We start from the raw sequence: 19,122 nt of genomic DNA, 5'->3' as shown, positions 1-19,122 counted from the left end.
TGTAAAAAGGACTGTAAAGTAGCTTGCAGCTGCGAAAAAGTGGACTACGCTGCTCGAAAGTTTGTGGAAGTTGTAGAGGCCAGTCCTGTACTAACATTGAAATCAAACAGGACACTCTAGACGTAGACGAAGAGTTCGACACGCAATTGGAGACACTTGCTACTCAACTAGACAACGAAGCTACAGATTCCAAAAAAAATGGAAGCCAAGGGTTAAGTTTCAATCATGCCTTTATTGTGAATCTTTTTTCATAAAGGATGAGAACACATTTTTAATACATTTGGCAAAAAGTTTTTGCACTAGAGGTGCTCTTTGGTGGGATTTGTATGTACAGATACTATTTGAATATATTAAGTAGTGTAAATACAAAAAAAAACACAATAAATTCTGATTTTTGAACAATAATAAAAAAAAATCTTCATATCTATATCATTAAAACCTTCATATCGATAACATAATATTTTATTTTATTTTCAAAGATAATTTTATTGTAGACCTATGTTATTGGTATTATGTGTTTTCTATTTTCTCGAGAAAAAATAATCTAACTGTTACGTTTTGCTGTAGATGTTGCATTTTTTCCACAATGAATGACACATTTATCCAGGTTTCGTTGAAGAAATGACACAATTATTTTAGATATTTAATCACTGTGTCCTCGTTGCTGGTGGAGAGTCAAACTATTTTCAAATCTTCTGTAGGTCTGAGGCTCATCAGTTGTGACTTTAATTAAATATCAGCTTATGTGCATGACATACAAGGTCACACGGTACTGTATATGCACAGAGTGCATTGTACCAAATTTTGCAAACATCGTACAGCGCATCAATATTTACTCACGTACTTACAATCGGTGGCTGAGTCATCCTACAGGAGATTCCGTAACACCGACAGGTAAGCCGCCGAACTTCTTATTACCTGTAAATATGTACATCCGTTTTGAAATATGCACGCTGATACGGCGTAAGCGTCGCGTCATCTAGACGCCAGAATCGGCTGGTTTGCTAGAGTCAATTTTCACGGACTGGATTTGATGGTTAATGAAAAATAGATTCGCGATGTAACGTAAAATTTATTGAAATTTAGAATAATTTACTTTTTCTGCACCGCAAACTATAGCAGTGAGACTTGTTTTGATTACAATAGTATTATATTAAAGCCTACCAAGGTATTGCAAATCTGTCGAAATGTCGGCTATGATTTGACAAATTAAAAGGTAGCAAAATGACGGTAGATGAAAAATTCAACTTAGAGGTGTCGGAAATTCGGCAGAACGCCGATTTTTAGCCTGAGATGTGCTGATGACTTTTAATAAGCTGAAAGACGCTGCTGTGCAAACCATATGTGAGCGAATGTCCTCAAAAATGTAAAAATCAAGACAACGATAAAGCAAAACTTTCGCTTGACTATTTCTTGATAACGATAAATCGATTTACAGCTGATTTGTATACCATTGACTATTAATTCACAACCTGGCAGATATCGGTGAATGTCTAATTGACTGACATTCAGTTAACTATTGACTCTCGAGATGAAAAAAGTTAAAAACCGAAAATTTAACACGTTTTTCCATAAAGCATATGCATATTTACAATTACAACCGTCGATGATTTTACCGTATTTACCGTATTTTGATTTTTGGTCCATTTATTTCACTCCGGGAAGGTTTTTTGAATTAACTCTAAAGTTGAGAAATGCATTTAATGTTACATGATTTATATAGAAATCATACCCAGGCGAAATGAGCTGTAATTCATTGAAACACAAGAACAAGATGGTTTTCAACACTAAAAATGATTAAACAATAATCTAGCTGGTGTAAAATCATTTAAAAAGATTGAACCCCCTTCGTTGAAATTCTTATACATATTCCAAATTTCGTCGACGTTGAAGAATTACATTTTCAAATCAAATCCGCCTTAATGAACTTTATGCGCTGTGAAGCTTCTTAGCCTCTGTTTTGTAATTTTTGTTGAAACATTTTTTGTTCAGACTATTAATCCTGGTATATCCTTAATTATACGGTAGTCGACAGAGCAATGGTGCAAGAGATGACTCAAAATAACGTTAATCGTACATGTACGTGATACGTCAACTCTTACGCCTGTTGTGTGGCGTTCAATATTGACTTAACATATTCTATATTTAATATTTATCCTATTCGTTTCGCAAGAATATTCTCCTTTGATATCTCGAGTTTAAGATCGCTTTATTCCTTGGCAAGATGGCGATTGCGGAAAAATACCCAGAAGAGTAAATTTCACTCTGTATAAAAATAATTCATGGAATAAGTTTACTGACATTTTTTTTTTCGTACAAAGTATTTGAGGTAAATAGACTCGACTTGTAAAATGAATGTCATGTTCTGCATGTAGGAAGTGAATAGTCTTGCAAGACGGTCAACAATTCAATGAATAAACGGTTTCTATTGAAACCCTGTTGACACTCGTCCTGACTTACGTTACCAGAACATCAAAATTTTTTTATTGTTTATTAAAAAAATAGCCTCTCTCTTTGCAACTATATTCGTAATATTTGCACGTAGATTTTGGAATCATGCATTTCTATCATTAAAACCAAATTAACTTGTTCACATAATTTCCTCAAGTTTATATCCCATGACGATGTAAGGGTTTTGACGAGAATCTAGATAATTTTGTACTAAAACTTGGATTCAATTTCGAGTTTTACGTAAAATGTTCGTGCTTTTGTCAGAAAGTGCACTCTGGTCGGCTTAGGGCCGAATAAATACGGTATAAATTTTTGATCCATATATTTCACTACAAGACGGATTTTGAGATTATATTTTGCAAATTATTCGATTATCCATCCATATGATATATTTATCGTTTCTAGCTGACCAGAACTTATTTCCCAACATCAAAAAGATTCGATTATAAATCATTTCGCGTTTTTAAAAAACCGATGTTCTACGAGAAAATGGGATGGATTGTTGTAAATACGCGTGTATTGGATACGTGAACCCGCACTCAAAACACCTGATTAGTTAACTGTAGTTTATGTCTTCTTATATGACACTTTAAAGATTTTACAGTCACTTTTGTTAAAATGTAATGAAAATCGGTTCGTAATCTCTTTATAATATACATATAATAGTACACAAACGTATGTATGAAATTGTGAAAAATTGTGATAGATCTTAGATACCTATAAGGTATACTCTTCCTTTTTCTCTGTACGTACATATACCTCACTTTGAACGCATCTTTATGGTGCCCAGGGTCAGGTTTTTGTCAAGTTTTTCAAGCATTATAGTTTTAAAGCCAAGTTATATAAATTTCGCAAAGATTTTCAGTGTTTCATAAAAAGTGAATCTATCAAATTGTGTTATTAAGATACGAAAGTTTGAAAAAATTTCCACATACGTCGGAAAATCTTGCCAAGGAAAAGACGTAGAACTTTCCAGCGGTGAGGTGGAGCGACTTTTGGGACTGGATGATGCATGTAACAAACATCATCGACTCTTTAGTTGTGAGGTTGTACCACCGGCAGTTGAAAAATGCATTCCGTAATTTAACGTTCTGAAAATGATAGTCAGGTTGAAAAATAACGTGGATTAATTTGAGAAATGACTTTGCAAATTTACTCAACCATATTGGAGAACAGCAAAAAGGCGATAAACGGAGTATGTCAATAATCATAGATAATGGTATCGTATGTTTGTGTCGACGATAAATCTTGGAGATTGTTTAATAATAGATTATTAGTGCACTGCGATTCTCGCAGTATTTTATGTACTCACGACTCACCTCGTTCGTGAGACAGTCGCCGATGTAACAATAAACGAAGAGTAATACGACCACCGAGAAGCCGTAAAGTGAAAAATTAAGTAAGTCCGTCTCTTGGCCTTCGGTTGTGTTCTGGAAAGAGGTCAACGTACAGTATCTATACCGGGGCTTAGAATTGTTTTTCTCTATCAGTCATACTGGTACAGGTATAACATTTTACTACTGCTATAATTAGCTCTTGACGTATAATTATTTATCGTTTCCTTGGTGTTGTGCAAATCGGAGATTGTGTTTTGTAATTTACATCGGGACTCAGGCTGTTGTGTATTACCGTTCATCATGGAGAGAAAATATGTAATTCTGCACGAAAATGAATAGAACCTGCGTAGCGAGCACTGATTATCACGGTATGGAATTATAATTTTTTTTCTTCAGTTCCTGTATTATTCTTTTGATTTCGGTCGTACATAGTACTTTAATCTACTTTAAGGGGTCTACCCGACTGTTTTTTCAAGAATTTTTTTAATAAGTTTTAACTGTAAATATTGATATGGCTTTGTTCGGCTTAATAAATACACTCTCGAATTACATACGAAAATTTTTTTTATTAATTTTAAACACTTTTTATACACGAAAATCGTACTTGAAAATCAGTCTGAAAAAAGGTAGGTCTGCGGTGTTGATGATTTCTTGGAGATGGCTAACCTGAAACCAAAAAATCGATTGGTTTCAGGTTCAGCATGTGGATGGTCTTGGAATGAATTAAAGGTTTTTTGAAATTTTGATTTTAACTGTGGTTTTTTTTTGCAAAAAGGGCAACCGAAAAAGCGGTTTTTTCAACTTTTTCAAAAAATAGCCGTCATTTTGTGGATTTTGCAAATATCAAGACTTGTATGATTCATTCCAACGGCATTAACATGCTGAATTTAAAATCGTTCGATTTTTTGGTTTCAAGTTAACCATCTCCGAGAAATCATCAACACCACAGACCAACCTTTTATTTTCTGAAATATCGTAGAGTAGAATCGGTTTAATCTCTTATATGATTAACGATTTTGAAACGATTTCGAACGAAGCATCGATATCTAAGGTTTTGTTTATAATTCAAGTATTCCATATTCTTATACTTTCAAAGAGATCTTCGTAGACTGCGAATATAATAATTCGGCAAATCCTCAACGTACAACTATCTCGTAATAAAATTAATGAAAAGTGTCGATTTTTGACCGAGAAATTTTCTTCAAAAAGAATCGAAAATTTTTAAATCAGTACCGTTTGTTCCTTTGTTCTTAATCGTGGATAGCCTATCAAGTGATATTGATGGTGAGAAAGTTGAGACATTTGAAATTTTTACCGCGAGTACGTTGTATCCAAGAAAGCAAATCAGAAAGGTGCCACCAAACAGTTGTCCTAGGAGAACGGTATTGAAAGCTTCTTCCAAGGACCTTGTCATCCTGTTGAAAAGTGATCAGTATAAAAAAATTCGCATCGTGTAATCAAGGCGAGTTTTCACCGTTTATTCAACTTCCACAGTAATTGATAATTTTATTATTGTAAGCATGATTGAGCAAGTCAAGTTTATATACCTACCTAATTAATTGAACGTGCTTCCTGACAAGAGCTCCTATATTTTCCTTACATCCTTGGGTATCGCAGTTCAAGTTTTCCACACGATTGGCAAGAACGGATAGTTCGCCACAAACATGGAGCGTCAAGGTTACCAACAAGCAATCGGACCCCGTGTAGCCACATGTTGCAATCAGGACTAATGGAGCTTGAAGAGCGTAGATCAGTGTGTAGACGGCTGCGTTCGAGATGTTGTAGAACAAATGAACGCGGTAAGGCAGGTTGAAAGCAATCGTGTCATTTTCTTGAACTTGAAAAGGAGACGTCGGAACTTTATTTAAAGCTTTGGGATCCATTGGAACCAAACTTGCGTAATTTACTCAGTTAGAGAAGAAATTTATTGCAGTAAAAATCTTTTTCTCAAATTCCTCCTTTTAATCGAAAGTGAAAGTGTGTTCAAAGCAATCAGCATTCAGTTTGATTTGATTAAATGATCAAATTTATTTGTGCATCTTTTTATCTGTTTGTGTTATTCTTGAAAAAATAATATAATAATAATATTCAAGTTATCGTGTGATTTGAATTTCGAAGAATAAATTTTCCCATTTTCTTACTTGACGTAAAGTGGACAAAGAGAGGCTTTGCAAAGTACACGACGGATGAGGAAAAGACAAGAGGTACGATAACGCGAATGAAGTTCTTTGCCATTGCGTTGTACCTGAGAAAAATCTGGATCTCTTCCTGATTTCTGTAATCTTGGACAGAAAAATTTTCTTCCATATTGTCGATGATTTTACACAGAAGTCTGTTATTCTTACGCGTCACGATTGCCTTAAGCAGGACTACCGTGAAGGGGATAATCTCTGTCATACTAACTACAACGGTTTCCAACTTTCGAATGTTATAATAGAGGTAAGTGTACTCGAGAGTAATGTGGATCAAGAGATAGCTTATGAAAAGCGAGAAGCGAAGGATTCTTGAATTCTTATCCGGCCAAGTACCCAGAATACCAAGTATTCGCTGATTCCAACTCATCAGGTCCACTGCTGAAGCAAGATTCAACTGCAATTGAGAGAAAACTTAGCTGTCAGACAAACTAAGCACAGCTGACACATTAGACTGTTTAAAATTAGAGGATTATGTATGGGGCATTCCACGTCAATTCGACTAGTGTTTGATCCTCACCTTTTTGGATTTGATCTGCGATTTTTTTCACTATTGTTTCAACTCTGAAAATCATTTCAGTTTTTTTTCAGATTTTTTCGATCCTCTCCTGCCCTCTGACGTCTCCAGAGCTCAGATCATGATATTTTGATAATGATTGCGTTATTCTTAAAGATTATGAAAAAAATTATATGAATTTTGTGACCAAAATCAGAAAGATTCCAACCAAAATTGAAATGGGTAGGCAAAACAGTCATATTTTCCCTGATACGGAAATTTGGTAATTTTTATTAAAATTCGAAATTGAAAAATCAAAATAACTAAAAAAAGATGCATTTGAAATTTTAATTTTTTTTTTTTTTCATTCCAATAAAAATTTACGGATTGTTGTTTTATTAGGAAAAATATATCAAACCCTTAATCTTAAAAAAAAAAAATCGAAATGACTGAAAAAAAATTTTAATTCTAGTTGACATATGTATTTATAATTTTGGTCACACAATTTACGTAATTTATTTAATAATTTAAAAAAATGTCGCAGTCATTGTCAAAGATCATCCTTTAAGGAGCTCTGGGGACGCTAAGGAGGGTAAGGAAAACTGTGAAAAAATCTTGGCACGCTTTCTAGATTTGAAACAACAATATAAAAAATCACGGACCAAATCCAAGAGGATCAAACCCTATTCGAATTGACATGGAATGCCCCGTATATACACTGTGTCTTTTTTTTGCCGAAACAGAGTCCAAACATTAGCTTTTGCCGCACAACAATCCTTCCGAAACTCTGCCCGAAACATAAGATAAAAGGTGTCTTTCAATTTCCATGTACAGTGCATTTTTTAAATCTAAAATGTTTCTCTATATTGAAAGCTTCCGCGGACGGTAATGATTTTGCAATTTCGACGCAAGAATTATTTGAGAATTAATTACTGTAAAATGAGCGTGAAAAATTCTTACGCTCATTGTAGCAGGAAGCGGAAGTTTTCCCGTCGAAAGATTGATGCGAACTGCGAAAATTTTCACCTCCCGTGCGAATAGCGGGTTTCTTTTGTTCTATCAATAATTGTATCGATTTTATTTTCAAATTGATAAACGTATCACGCATGCGCGTAAGACGTCTTGACCGTTTTACTTCTTGATTCTCAGTTACCGGATGTGCGACGTGCATTACTTATATAGATCACATCACTGCAATCTGGGGTGAAGCGTACAGCATAGAAAATGTTCGCTAAACGTATGCATTTTTATATGCATTATTGAATAGAACTCGAAAGCTTAAATTGACGTACGTGACATCATATACAAATAATTTATTGCCTTGGAAGAAACCTGCGAGAGGTATTCACGTTCCAGGAGTCCTGGAAATTGTGAATATCTGATACGTGTCGTGTACATTATAGTGCTGAATAAGGGGTCGAAGAAGCTTTATCTCTTGTATTTTGAAAATTGGATACATATTTTGAAAAAGTTGCAGGTAAAAATATAAAAATAATAAATACTGGAATCGTAGAGAAAAGATTGGATTGTAGGTGATAGATTAACTCTGTGAATCCAGTTTTCTCAATTTCTAGAGTAATTCTGTAATCTCAGTTTTTATTTAAATCACCATATCCTGTTTGTTCTTGATTTTACTTTTGTCGATAACTTTCAGCTAAATGCTCTCTTGGTTAAAGAGATGATTTTTTCGTGATCGAAGTGACGATCAATTCACTAGTTCCTTCTCAATATTGCATTTATCATCTAAAGTTTTTTATCGACAAAATTTTTCTTCAGAAAGGTTAATAATCAACAAACATTCAATCAAACAAAATTTCTCTGAAAAGATAAACAAGTTCTGTTCACAACGTACTCGTTTCTGTGAGGGGACAATGACTTTGCGAATGCGCATGCGCGTAGTGCAGAAAGCGCCAGTTTTAACTCCTAGGAGTTAAGCTTACCGACCAACAGAGTTCGATTGGATTGCGCATGCGCATTCGATTACTCAGCCTGTCAAGTTTCACCGTTTCTTCTCGGTATATTGAACAAAGGTTTGCAGGACCTGAATCATCTGTATTTTAGTATTTAAAAAATGTCTACATTTTCGAAAGACAGCTGCTCACTGTTTCTATGTTACCATTCATCGGTATATCCCTGAACTACAATAATTACAAGATATTAAAGGCATTACATCAGATGAGGGTCCTCAGCACTGACAGATATGCCATTGATGTTTTGATTATCTGCAAGAAAGAAAGATACAAGACAGAAATTAGTTCAATTAGTATAAAGTTTCGTATGGTAATAGATTATTATTCTATACCATAAGGCAGGTAAAGCCTTACTGAAAAAAATGATGTGACAAATCATAAAACATTTTTAAAAAATTCAGCGTGTAATTTATTACACGATTTATCTTATAAATTCGATAAAATATAAAAGAAACCACATAATATATGCCAAATCCACGATCTGAACTATATAATAATTGACTATATGATTTTTGATCTAGTATACCTGATAATTCGTGTTTTTGTCATTTATTATCTGAGTTGATATACACGTTATCGAATTTACAAAATGAATCGTGTAATAAATTACACGCTGAATTCTTGCAAAACATTTTATGATTTATCACATCGTCATTTGGTCTGTTTTTGAAAATTCAGACAGTATCTAAATAGCGAAAGTTATGGTGATATTTTATTTTAACCGTAAGTAAAAAGTAAACATATAAAAGCAACGAGTAAAATAATAACATTTTGTTGAAAAATGACCAAAACGAAGTGTTCGAAAAAATTCACTTTCCTTTTTTCTTTTGCGCAGTATTATTTGCTAACTCACTTCCATAAAGCTGGCGAAAGAGAACGTGTAGAGGTTCCCAGCTGTCATTACAAGTGGCTGCTGCGCTCTGGCCATGCATATTACCATCCATGTCGCATGCTTGGTTGACATTTCGTACCATCGACACTCGCTGAATGATTGATGTACTCTGTCACTCTGTAAGGGAATTTCTTGTCAAATGATATGTAACAAAAAATCACGGGCCTAGTAAATACATTTACAGGATAGAATTCAACCAAAGTTACTTTATTGAGGGTGAAGTTAATGATTGATTTAAAACGTGCATTTCTAGGAGTTTCCAGTTTATCCTTGAAAAACAAAATTACAGTTCAACAAAAAAATTCATGCGTATCTTGTGATGTGAACATGCATTTTATAGCATAAATGGGGTCATCCTCAATTTACAATTAAGTACAAAGTATGAGCGATTTAGCAGTTTGTCTGGAATTCACCCTATAAAAAACTTTTACATCGACCCACGTGATTGGGAATTATAAAAAAAAAACCTTTTAAAAAAAATTGGCAAGATATACTTTGTTAGTTCGACTTTATCCACCTGACCATGTTCGGTACTCTGAGCACTCAGTACTACGTATGTACATCGTTTAATATACTTGAAGTTTTCATCGGGTGAGTTTATTAACAGAGTTTCGAGGTAGCCAAGTTTCTTTAATTATTCAAATATTTATCATGGAATCCCGATATCAACGCCAAGATGAGTTTTTGATTAAAGTTGATCTATCGGAATTCCATGTGAATCTAGTTTCTGAATCAGGCACTTTGAAATAAAAAATTTGGTTAACAAACGTCACATAGCGCAAGACTTGATCTTTAAAAGTTACACTCGAAATTGAATTCTGAATGTTTAAAAGTTTCAAATTTTTCTAAAGCGATATTATCAAACTACTTTTCATGGACATTGAAGTTGTGAAAAGAAATCTGTGGACAGATTCCACGACGATAGTCAAAGGGGCTACGCGCTTTGAAATATCAACGATTGCACAAGTGATTTCCTGTTAATTTCCATTATTAGAAAATAGTGTTTCCGAAACGATTAAAGATGTTCGACGTATTGCTGATTTCCAAGTCATTTTCGGTATTAAATCGTTAGCTGTGAGCTCCTAGGGAAATTTTTTGACACTCTCGATTGGTATTGCGTCGGCTGCTCAATCAGGCGTTAACTATCGGCCAATAAAGTTCGAATTCGAATAAAGTCATTTGTTCCATTCATTAAACCTATCCCTAAACAATTTGAAATTAAGGATTGAAATATTTATTCAAAATGTAAAATTTGTAATCAAATTTTCAGTCAAAAAATTGTCAGAATAGAATTTTTTCAAATAATTAACTTAATTTATGAAAAATTAATTACATTTTTTAAATTGTCTTACAAAATAATAATGCTGAATTATATTAACATACCGTTGGTTTGAAAAATACACAGGATATTCTTTTTTATTTATTCCTTCACTTATTATAAATCCTATACTTATTTCTTCACTACTTTAGAAGTTGAGCATACATTTGAGACACTTTTATCAAATAATTTAGTCATCACAACTACTTCTGTATTTTGCTACTTCCCTTTGACATACTGCTCTTCATTTATAACGGCCAAGTTCAGATTGAACCCTTATTGGTTATCAGCACCCTCCCGGTGACTTATTGAACCACTATTTGCTGCTTTTTGGCGGATTCTTTTCCAGTTGAAAACCCACATGTGATACTTCTCTTTACTTCTACCCTCTATAAACGCGTGGCAAGAGAATCTCTTCCCATGGTTGCCATTTTTGTTTCAATTTCTGTATAGTATGTAAGTTTTATACCACCGTCTGACAACGCATTCGACATTTTTGTTCCTACGAAAAATTCCATATGCGAGTACCATCCTCTATCTACTGACCTTGACTCTCCAGACATGAATATTTAAGAACAAATGTATGGAGATACTTCGCGATGGAAAAAAGGTATTTATTTGAGTGAGCGAAGTCGAATTTTTTGAAAAAAAAATGAATTAACTATATCCACGATATTTCATTATTTATCTCGGATGAAATCAGATTATTTTGGATATTTTTCATACAGAATTTACGGTGAACATGTCTTGGGGTCACTTTGACCCCGGTATGCAATGTAAGGCTTAAGTAGTACACTCAGTGAGGGTAGTTTTCATAATCTGACGATACTTTTGAGGAATTCTTTACAAGTAATTTCACCTGTTAAAACAAAGATGTGGGTGTTTCTATTGAATATCTTTTAACAACTGCAGACCCATAACGATGGTCACTAACCCACCATCCCTCATACCACGCAAGCTAATCGCTTGTGGAGATAAACCAAAAAGGATATGGTGGGCTGAGTCGCAGTTATTATTTTTTTTTAATTCTATTCTTATCCTTATCATTATTATTCTTATCCTTATCCTCATCCCAATTACTTTTATGTAATTCAAGGACGGCCCCAATATGCATCACAATTACCTCTTGAATAAGACTCTCGCCAACGTAGCAGTTGATGAATACGAAGGACATCGTGCACAGTATGTACACCGTAAAACTGATAAAACTAGATGTTTGTCCTTCCGCAGCATTCTGCGTAAATTTTTGATTATTTCGTGTATTCATTTTTGGTGCAATAAACGATCTAAATGTCATAGTTTTTGCCGAACTGAAAATTCTCCCGAAATACGGGATTTTCATCTCAAGTCTGAGGGGTGCAACATTTCACCTGACTTTTTCACATTTCTAAAAAATTGTAAACAATCATTCACATTTCAATTTCTGCCTGGAATTCACATAATAATTTGATCTCACTTTTTGGTATTCAAATTGGCTTCACGATCTAATGTAAAAAGAAAAGTTATCATCATTTTTTACGATAATGTTAATATCTACAATATTTTATTCAGATTTAGATCGTACTCATAATTATTTTGGAAAAATCCGCAAAGAATCTGGAATCCGAATGTTTTTTTTTTAGATTTTATTTGAATGCGAAAAGGTTACATGCTGTCAGGCACCTTTTCGGTTTGAGTGAAAAATCCTGTACTTCGGGAAAATTTTTTGTACGTCACAAAGTAATGTTTAGACATCGTTCCGGCGAAAAAAGTGTGTATATATATATATCTATATATATATACGCATACACACATTGCCCTAATTTGGAACATTCTAAGGTACATGAATGTTACTACTGCTATTACCAATAAAACGTGGTAGGACACGAAACATATGTTAAGCATTCCTCCGATGAGTTGTGTCAATAAGAGAACGCTGCAGGCCTTCTTCAAAGTCATCGCCGTCCTGTATTCCGTAAGCGGTGAATATTCATACTTTAGTAATTTTGTTTGCTTTAATCTTTGAAAAATTTATTACAATGGAAACGTTATCTTCAGAAGAAAAAAACGTTTCGACCAGAAAACATATTTCATCAAGTACTAGTATGTGTATATAAAGGACATTCGACGTCAAACCAGCGGGTCATCGACCTCAGCCCCTAGGATTCTGATATCCAATATATTTATTGGTTTGCTTCGGTCAAAAATGATATCTCTAATTTTTTCAAATTTTTCCGCTATCTTGTAAAAGTGTGGCGACCCAAATTATCCTTGACATGAAAATGGAAATTTTTTAAATCGTTGAAACTTTTTAGCAAAAGCAGAGATTCGAAAACACATTTTTCATCACGATTTAAATGTCACGGGATGAAAGTGCTCAATAATTGTTTTTTTTTTCTTCTTATTTTCGAATAAGAAACTTATCTTTGAATTTATACTTAATGATGGTTCCTTTCAGTAAAAAATAGAATAAAAAGAAACTTTATCTAGGGATAATTACCGTTAGCTATGGGCTCCTAGGGACATTTTATGACAGTCGCGATTGGTATTGCTTCGGCCGCTCAATCAGACGGTAACTATCGACCAATAGAATTCGAACGACTTGGCGCACGCGCATAAGGTGCGCACTTCCCTAATGGACACACGGTATATAATCGTTTTCTAGCACGATCGAAGATAAATAGATCATACTATATGCGGGCTTTTGTTTTTGGAACGATGAACAGCCAAACTAATCGCGTTCAATATTTGTTGAGACAAACAACTTTTGAAACTTTCATTATTTGCGTTCTATACATTGTCATAGTTCTTGTCGACGTGATACGGTCGTACCTTTTTGCTTTTTTATCCATTCTACTAATTTGTTTTCAAATCCGTTGGCGTCTTCCATGTTCATTTTAGTCTGTCACTTACCATATCAGCCGAATGTGTCTCCTCACAAGTTCCTCTATTTCCTGATGACATACTTGACAGTTCGTACGAATGTTGTTGATGCGTTCCACCAAGCTTGACAAGTGGCCGCAGACATGAAGTATCAGGAATACTATCAGATATTCGGGACCGATCAGGCCCACAGACATGACAACGGTGAAGGGAAACTGAGCAGCATACGTCAATACGTATGAATGGATTTTTGACAGGTCGTAGAAAGTACGTGAGTAATACGGAAGATTCAACTCTGACGTTCCATTCCTATTCACTGCGTAATACCATTTATAGTTTATTGTCTCCGCTTTGAAACGAGTTGGATAATACAATGTAGGCGTACCGTGTGAATGTAAGAACTGCATGTGTTACTAGAAATTCAAGGAGGTTAATTGGTCAAAAATCGATCATGCAATAGATAATAGTTTAGGGTGTAGAAAGCAGATGTAGTTGAGAAAACTGACACAACGTTCACATCATTTGCAGTGTAATAAAATTGTTAGATGAACTATTCATCCATCAATAATTTATTGCACGCGCCCCACATTTTTCGTTTTCAATCTGTTGTACGTGGCTGAAAAAAATTGAACAATTTAGTCCATTTTAAAAACGTGAAAATTGAAAATTTTATTTTTATTCAAAAAATTATCTATCATTTATTTTGTCAGTGAGCATCACTGATCTGCCACAGTTATCTGTCGTTGACCGTCTTCATCTAACATCTTCCATTAGCTTCGGTCTCCGTCGGTGATCGTCGTATCGTCGTCATGTCAAAGTCACCTCATAGTCTTATAGTTTAAAAAAAACGATTGCAAAATTTCTACCGAACAAACAAACAAATGATATTGCATTGTCATCCAGTTCCGAGCTATGCTTAAAGGTTTAAGTCTATAACTCATCGGGAAGCTAGTTTTAAATCGATTGCAAAATTTGTACCGAACAGACAAACAAACAAACGAACAAACAGAGAGAAAAAAAGCGAGCTAATAAAAATGTGGTAAAAAGAAGAAAGTTTATTTCAGCGACTTTGTAGAGAATTACAATGTTCAAATTTCTGCAGTAACTTACACAGTAATTAACATCAAGAAAAACTGCGCCAGTTCCTCATTTTGCCGGAGAAGTAGTAAATCTAATAATTCAATAAATTTCCAACGTCATACGACTATTTCATGATAAAATTAGTAAAAAGTATCAATCCTTGATCAACTAACCTCCTTAAATTACGTAACTCTCGAATAACTTTATCACTTCGTTTCATTATTTTTGCACACATGGTACTTTTCCTGAATACGTTTTACTACCGATACATCCTTAAAAATGTGCAATAAGACGTAGTCCCAAGATGTCATTTTTTCTTTCCATAGATAGAATCTTCGCCAGTTGCATAATATAAGAAGTGTGACTTACTTGTGATTAGGATGTTAGTAATGGGTGCGAGATAGCAGATGGCAGCGGAGGAAATTTGCACTAACGCCATGAGCTGAATGATCATCCTAGCTTTATCATGGTATTTCGCGAGAATTCTTCTCTCCTTAGAACTTTGGTGATTTTCCTTCTGAAAGTTGTCCTGAACCGTGCAGATCACTTCTCTGAACTCCCGACTGTTTATACGGAGAAATGCCAGTTGGGACGTGGCCACCATGAATGCTATTGTCTCTGTGAGATTGGTCACGACGTGTTCAAGACTGCCGATAAAATGGAACAAGTCGGCGTATTCCGAACTTATGTGAACCACCATGCAGATCAGGCTGAAGACAAACCGCCTATCGTTGATATCAAGCGGCCAAAGGCCTACAATTGACAGTATGTTTTTCACCCAGCGTAGAAGTTGAACAGCTCGGACCGCTTCCGTCTAAATGAAGAAAGTATTTTCATTCAAGTTCTGCGCTTCGAGAATTTTTTCCATTTCGTGTTCGAGCAATGTGTTGACAGACTAGGATGGATCGTGTGGAGAGTATTTAACTGGATGCAAGCAATGCTGGACATAAAATGGTCCAAGCCTTCACCATCCGACGTGGCATATTTCGCACGTTGAAGAAACGGCCATTTTTTGAGTATTCTTATTAGATTGTACCAAAAAATTGAATTCTCGAATTCAAAGCTGTTCGTTTAAAATCGTACAGATAATTCATAATGAGAGCGATTCCAAGAGGTTTCATTGTAATCGGTTCATATGTATAGGGATCGTAGGACTCAAAAACGAGTGTTTTTTTTTTCAATGATTTATGTCATTTTCAGACATTAGAATTTATTTTTTTAATGTGAGACATTATTATTGCGAATTTCTCTTAAGATGTAGTAAAATAGAATCGTTCAAAACTGTTAAAGTGATGTGCATTTGGTATTATAATCGTTAGATGCAATTTCTAAAGGCTTAATTTCCATTTCTTCAAAAAAACGTTACGTTTTTTATTTTATAACATATTGAATGACAGCTTTAAATTGAAAAATATAATTTTTTAGCTTGTGATATTCGAATTTTATCGGATTAATTTCTATTACATTTGTTTCATTCGCCGTCAGTATTATCGGCGCGAATGACACTAAAGTTATTTTTAACGCTTTTTTCCCTTTTCCTAATCATTGACTCTCTTCTTGCGTCTAACAGATTTTGTGCCTCAAATATATTCATCAATTTCTTGTGTCTAATTGGGAGTTTTAAAAATGATCGACTTTCCTGTATTTTATTACCGTATCTGCAATCAATATTCTACCGAATGCAATATTCAGTTTCGTTTCGCTTTCAATGTTAAGTGTCATCTCAGCGGCGTTTCTTTTCGACTTGCCGATAAATTTTGAACTCCGACAATAATGATGGAATTAATCGATATTTATCCATGAATCTTTTTTGTAAGCCAAATCAACCGTTTGGAGGTTTCACTCATCACAAAGGATAGCCAAGCATTATTTGATGCAGGATCGAATTTTTCAGCCGATTATTATTTTTTTCTTCGAGATTATATGCATTTTATGCGAATTGCTTGTCTCGCCTTATGTTCCTTTTTTGATGTCGTCTCTTTTCTTTTACTTTTTATATTAACAACAGTGCCAAAAATGTGTTATTCACACATTGTATTCTTTTCAACTGAGCAAAACGATTTTATTTTCACTTTTTCGCAAAATACAAGTCAAGTCGAGTCTCGCTTTGTGTGGATCAAATTTTGATTCGTGCAATATATATGGCTTAATTCTATACTTCCAAGTGTCAAATGTTATTAAATGAGCATAAAACTCCAGAGCAATGTTAAGTTTACAAAATAAAGACAGCAAAGAAAAACGACAATGTTTTGTCTATACAATGATACATATTTATTTCTTTATGATATTGATTGATTGAGTTTTAAAAATACACATGAATACGAAACTTTACAAGTAGTATCGAGAAGTAAAAAATGCGTATGATTGTAAGAAAAAGTGATTGAAAAAAAAACGGAGATGTCACTATAAAACTTTCAAATAATTCTTCCCTTAAAATTAGAAGAGGAAACTGATAGAATCTCTTTCTTCCTAAGCACGATTTGAATTTTGAGAATCACACTTCAAGATCTTATGTTCTAAGTTTTCAAAGAAATGATAAATCTTTACCTGTGCCGGTGAGGTAACTTGATCCATTGTGCTCAGACCACGAGCAGCAATATACTGGAGAAATAAACGACTCCTACCTAAAGGTGCACATTTCCTGAGCTCTGATTGGCCGACACGAACCAATCGAGATAGCTTTTTCAAAATGAATGCACATAATATACATTCTTGTGATTTTCTGACCGCGTCTAAGGCTAATACCAGTATTCACAATTATTATGCCGACGACGTTTGCTATTTCCTCCGAGTCGTCGGAGGATATATTTAATTCACATACTTCCAGGAAAGCGAATAGCAATTTTGCAATTTTTTATGTTGATGTTTTAAGAGTTGAATAATCTTCACACTGCTGCACTTCTATTGTCAAGGAACGAAAAAATAAAAATTGAACAATCTACAAATATTAAAAAGTAGGCGCAAAGAATCGTTAGTAGCAGAAAATGGATCGTACACGTAACACGTGTCTCTAGACACTTATCCTGGAGACTTTTTTCAATTACTTCAAAAGTTCCGGCTTCTGAGCAAGGTAAAAAATTTGGAAATTTTTTTACAAACAACTGCTGAACTTTCTGGTGCCATAAATGAGATCACGCTTTTTTTTTATTCATACTTTTATCATTTTACTAATTTAAGATACGAGCCATGACGGTTGGATTTAAAGATTTCACCAAATTGGAGGATCTTCTGAGAACGTAGTATATCAACGTACCAATAAATGAAACTAAATTTAAAAAAAACGTGTACCAAGTTCAGTTCAAATGAAAATTAAAAAAGTTTCTGGGAAAAACTATGCAAATGCAAAATGCAGAAAATTAAATTACGATTACTCCAATTTTGCTGTTACAAATTTGAACTGATACCAGACTAGCAACCAGAATAGATAGCAGTTAGAATCTGATAACGTGACGGGGGTGCAAAATCAAATTAGAAGCTTCCCCATCACAAGTAACTTGAAATTTCAATGAAATCAATCACAAACTGAAATCATTTTCGTAATTATGAACTATAGTATTGTGTAACAAGGAGGCAAACTCGGTATTTTCGGGCCGAACGTAAAAATTGCAACGTGAGAAGTCGTAGGTGAGCACGCATTGCACGAAATTGAGGTTAGGATCGCGTGATGTCAGATTTGCACGTAAAAGCGCATGCGCGCAGTACAGAAAAGACCACTTTTAACTGTGAAACATGCTCATGTTATATAAAATCAATTAAAAATTACAAAAGTAACATTCAATTCCAACGAAATCAATGATCAATAAAAATTGTTATTTGTAGTTTATCGTGAATTGCCTAATTAAAATTTCTACGTTTGGATCTACGTGTAATTTGAAATTTGCAGTATATTTATCACAAATTAACCCAACACTGCGAGTCTGCATCGCGATACGATGAGTTCAGTCAACTATCATGGAATACACCGATTACTGTGGATTACGTATTTTTCCAATCATGCCTGATATTCTTTAGAAATCAATAATTCTGCAATGATTATAATGTAAAGCTTCATTCCTCTGACATTGTTTGTAGAGTTACTTTTAGTGCCGTTCATTCTAGTCTGTACCCAGCGCCATTGGAGTACCACGAAAGCATTTAGTAAGCTGACGTTTGAAACACTGAGCATACAATATGTGTAAAATTCTCAAGCTTTCTCAAGAGTTTTCAATTACGGCTTGAAATAGTATATTTTTTTCAATACTTGCTTCGAAAGTTCGATTTCGAAGGTCTGTAGAGCGTATGTAAAGTGCTCCACTTCAAAACGACGTTGGTGCATGCGCATAGCTGAATTACTCGATTACACATGCTGGGACTTTCTTTGACGCATGCGCACTTTCGAACACATAAATTTTACGCACTGGCAATGGCGTCCCCACTGCTTCTCAATTCAAACTTTCCTTCACAGGTGTTGGAAAACTAACGTCTGTCACACGTGTGGATAGGCACCTTGGCTCATGCTGTGTTCACACTAGTACCCGTGCAATT

General features: G+C 34.5%; 2 protein-coding genes across 2 annotated transcripts; both read right to left on the bottom strand.

The window, feature by feature from the left end:
* Positions 1-846: 846 nt before the first annotated feature.
* Positions 847-7,474, bottom strand: LOC124406964 (odorant receptor 4-like). Its single transcript, XM_046882711.1, has 7 exons — positions 7,437-7,474; positions 5,930-6,070; positions 5,340-5,625; positions 5,104-5,203; positions 3,771-3,881; positions 3,387-3,542; positions 847-918 (listed from the first exon to the last, which is right to left on the bottom strand). The coding sequence occupies exons 2-7, from the start codon at positions 6,021-6,023 to the stop codon at positions 868-870; spliced, it is 798 nt and encodes a 265-aa protein (XP_046738667.1). The 5' UTR covers positions 6,024-6,070; positions 7,437-7,474; the 3' UTR covers positions 847-867.
* Positions 7,475-8,647: 1,173 nt separating this feature from the next.
* LOC124406958 (odorant receptor 49a-like) lies at positions 8,648-17,192 on the bottom strand. The gene is made up of 7 exons (XM_046882700.1): positions 17,146-17,192; positions 14,968-15,412; positions 13,549-13,834; positions 12,502-12,601; positions 11,780-11,890; positions 9,300-9,455; positions 8,648-8,698 (listed from the first exon to the last, which is right to left on the bottom strand). The coding sequence occupies exons 1-7, from the start codon at positions 17,170-17,172 to the stop codon at positions 8,648-8,650; spliced, it is 1,176 nt and encodes a 391-aa protein (XP_046738656.1). The 5' UTR covers positions 17,173-17,192.
* Between the last annotated feature and the right edge of the window lie 1,930 nt (positions 17,193-19,122).

The sequence above is a fragment of the Diprion similis genome, chromosome 6, assembly GCF_021155765.1.
Source record: "Diprion similis isolate iyDipSimi1 chromosome 6, iyDipSimi1.1, whole genome shotgun sequence".
Lineage (NCBI taxonomy): Eukaryota > Metazoa > Arthropoda > Insecta > Hymenoptera > Diprionidae > Diprion > Diprion similis.
This window is presented reverse-complemented; position numbering and strand designations above follow the sequence as displayed.

Excerpts from the sequence above, each read along its gene's own strand:
- LOC124406964 (XM_046882711.1), bottom strand. The coding sequence starts at position 6,023 with ATGGCAAAGAACTTCATTCGCGTTATCGTACCTCTTGTCTTTTCCTCA. Across the intron at positions 3,882-5,103 it reads TTGGATACAACGTACTCGCG|AACACAACCGAAGGCCAAGA; the intron begins GTAAAAATTTCA and ends ACCTCTTTCCAG. Across the intron at positions 3,543-3,770 it reads GCGACTGTCTCACGAACGAG|AACGTTAAATTACGGAATGC; the intron begins GTGAGTCGTGAG and ends TATCATTTTCAG.
- LOC124406958 (XM_046882700.1), bottom strand. The coding sequence starts at position 17,172 with ATGGATCAAGTTACCTCACCGGCACAG. Across the intron at positions 15,413-17,145 it reads AAGTTACCTCACCGGCACAG|ACGGAAGCGGTCCGAGCTGT; the intron begins GTAAAGATTTAT and ends TTCTTCATTTAG. Across the intron at positions 13,835-14,967 it reads TACTAACATCCTAATCACAA|TGAATAGGAATGGAACGTCA; the intron begins GTAAGTCACACT and ends GGTATTACGCAG.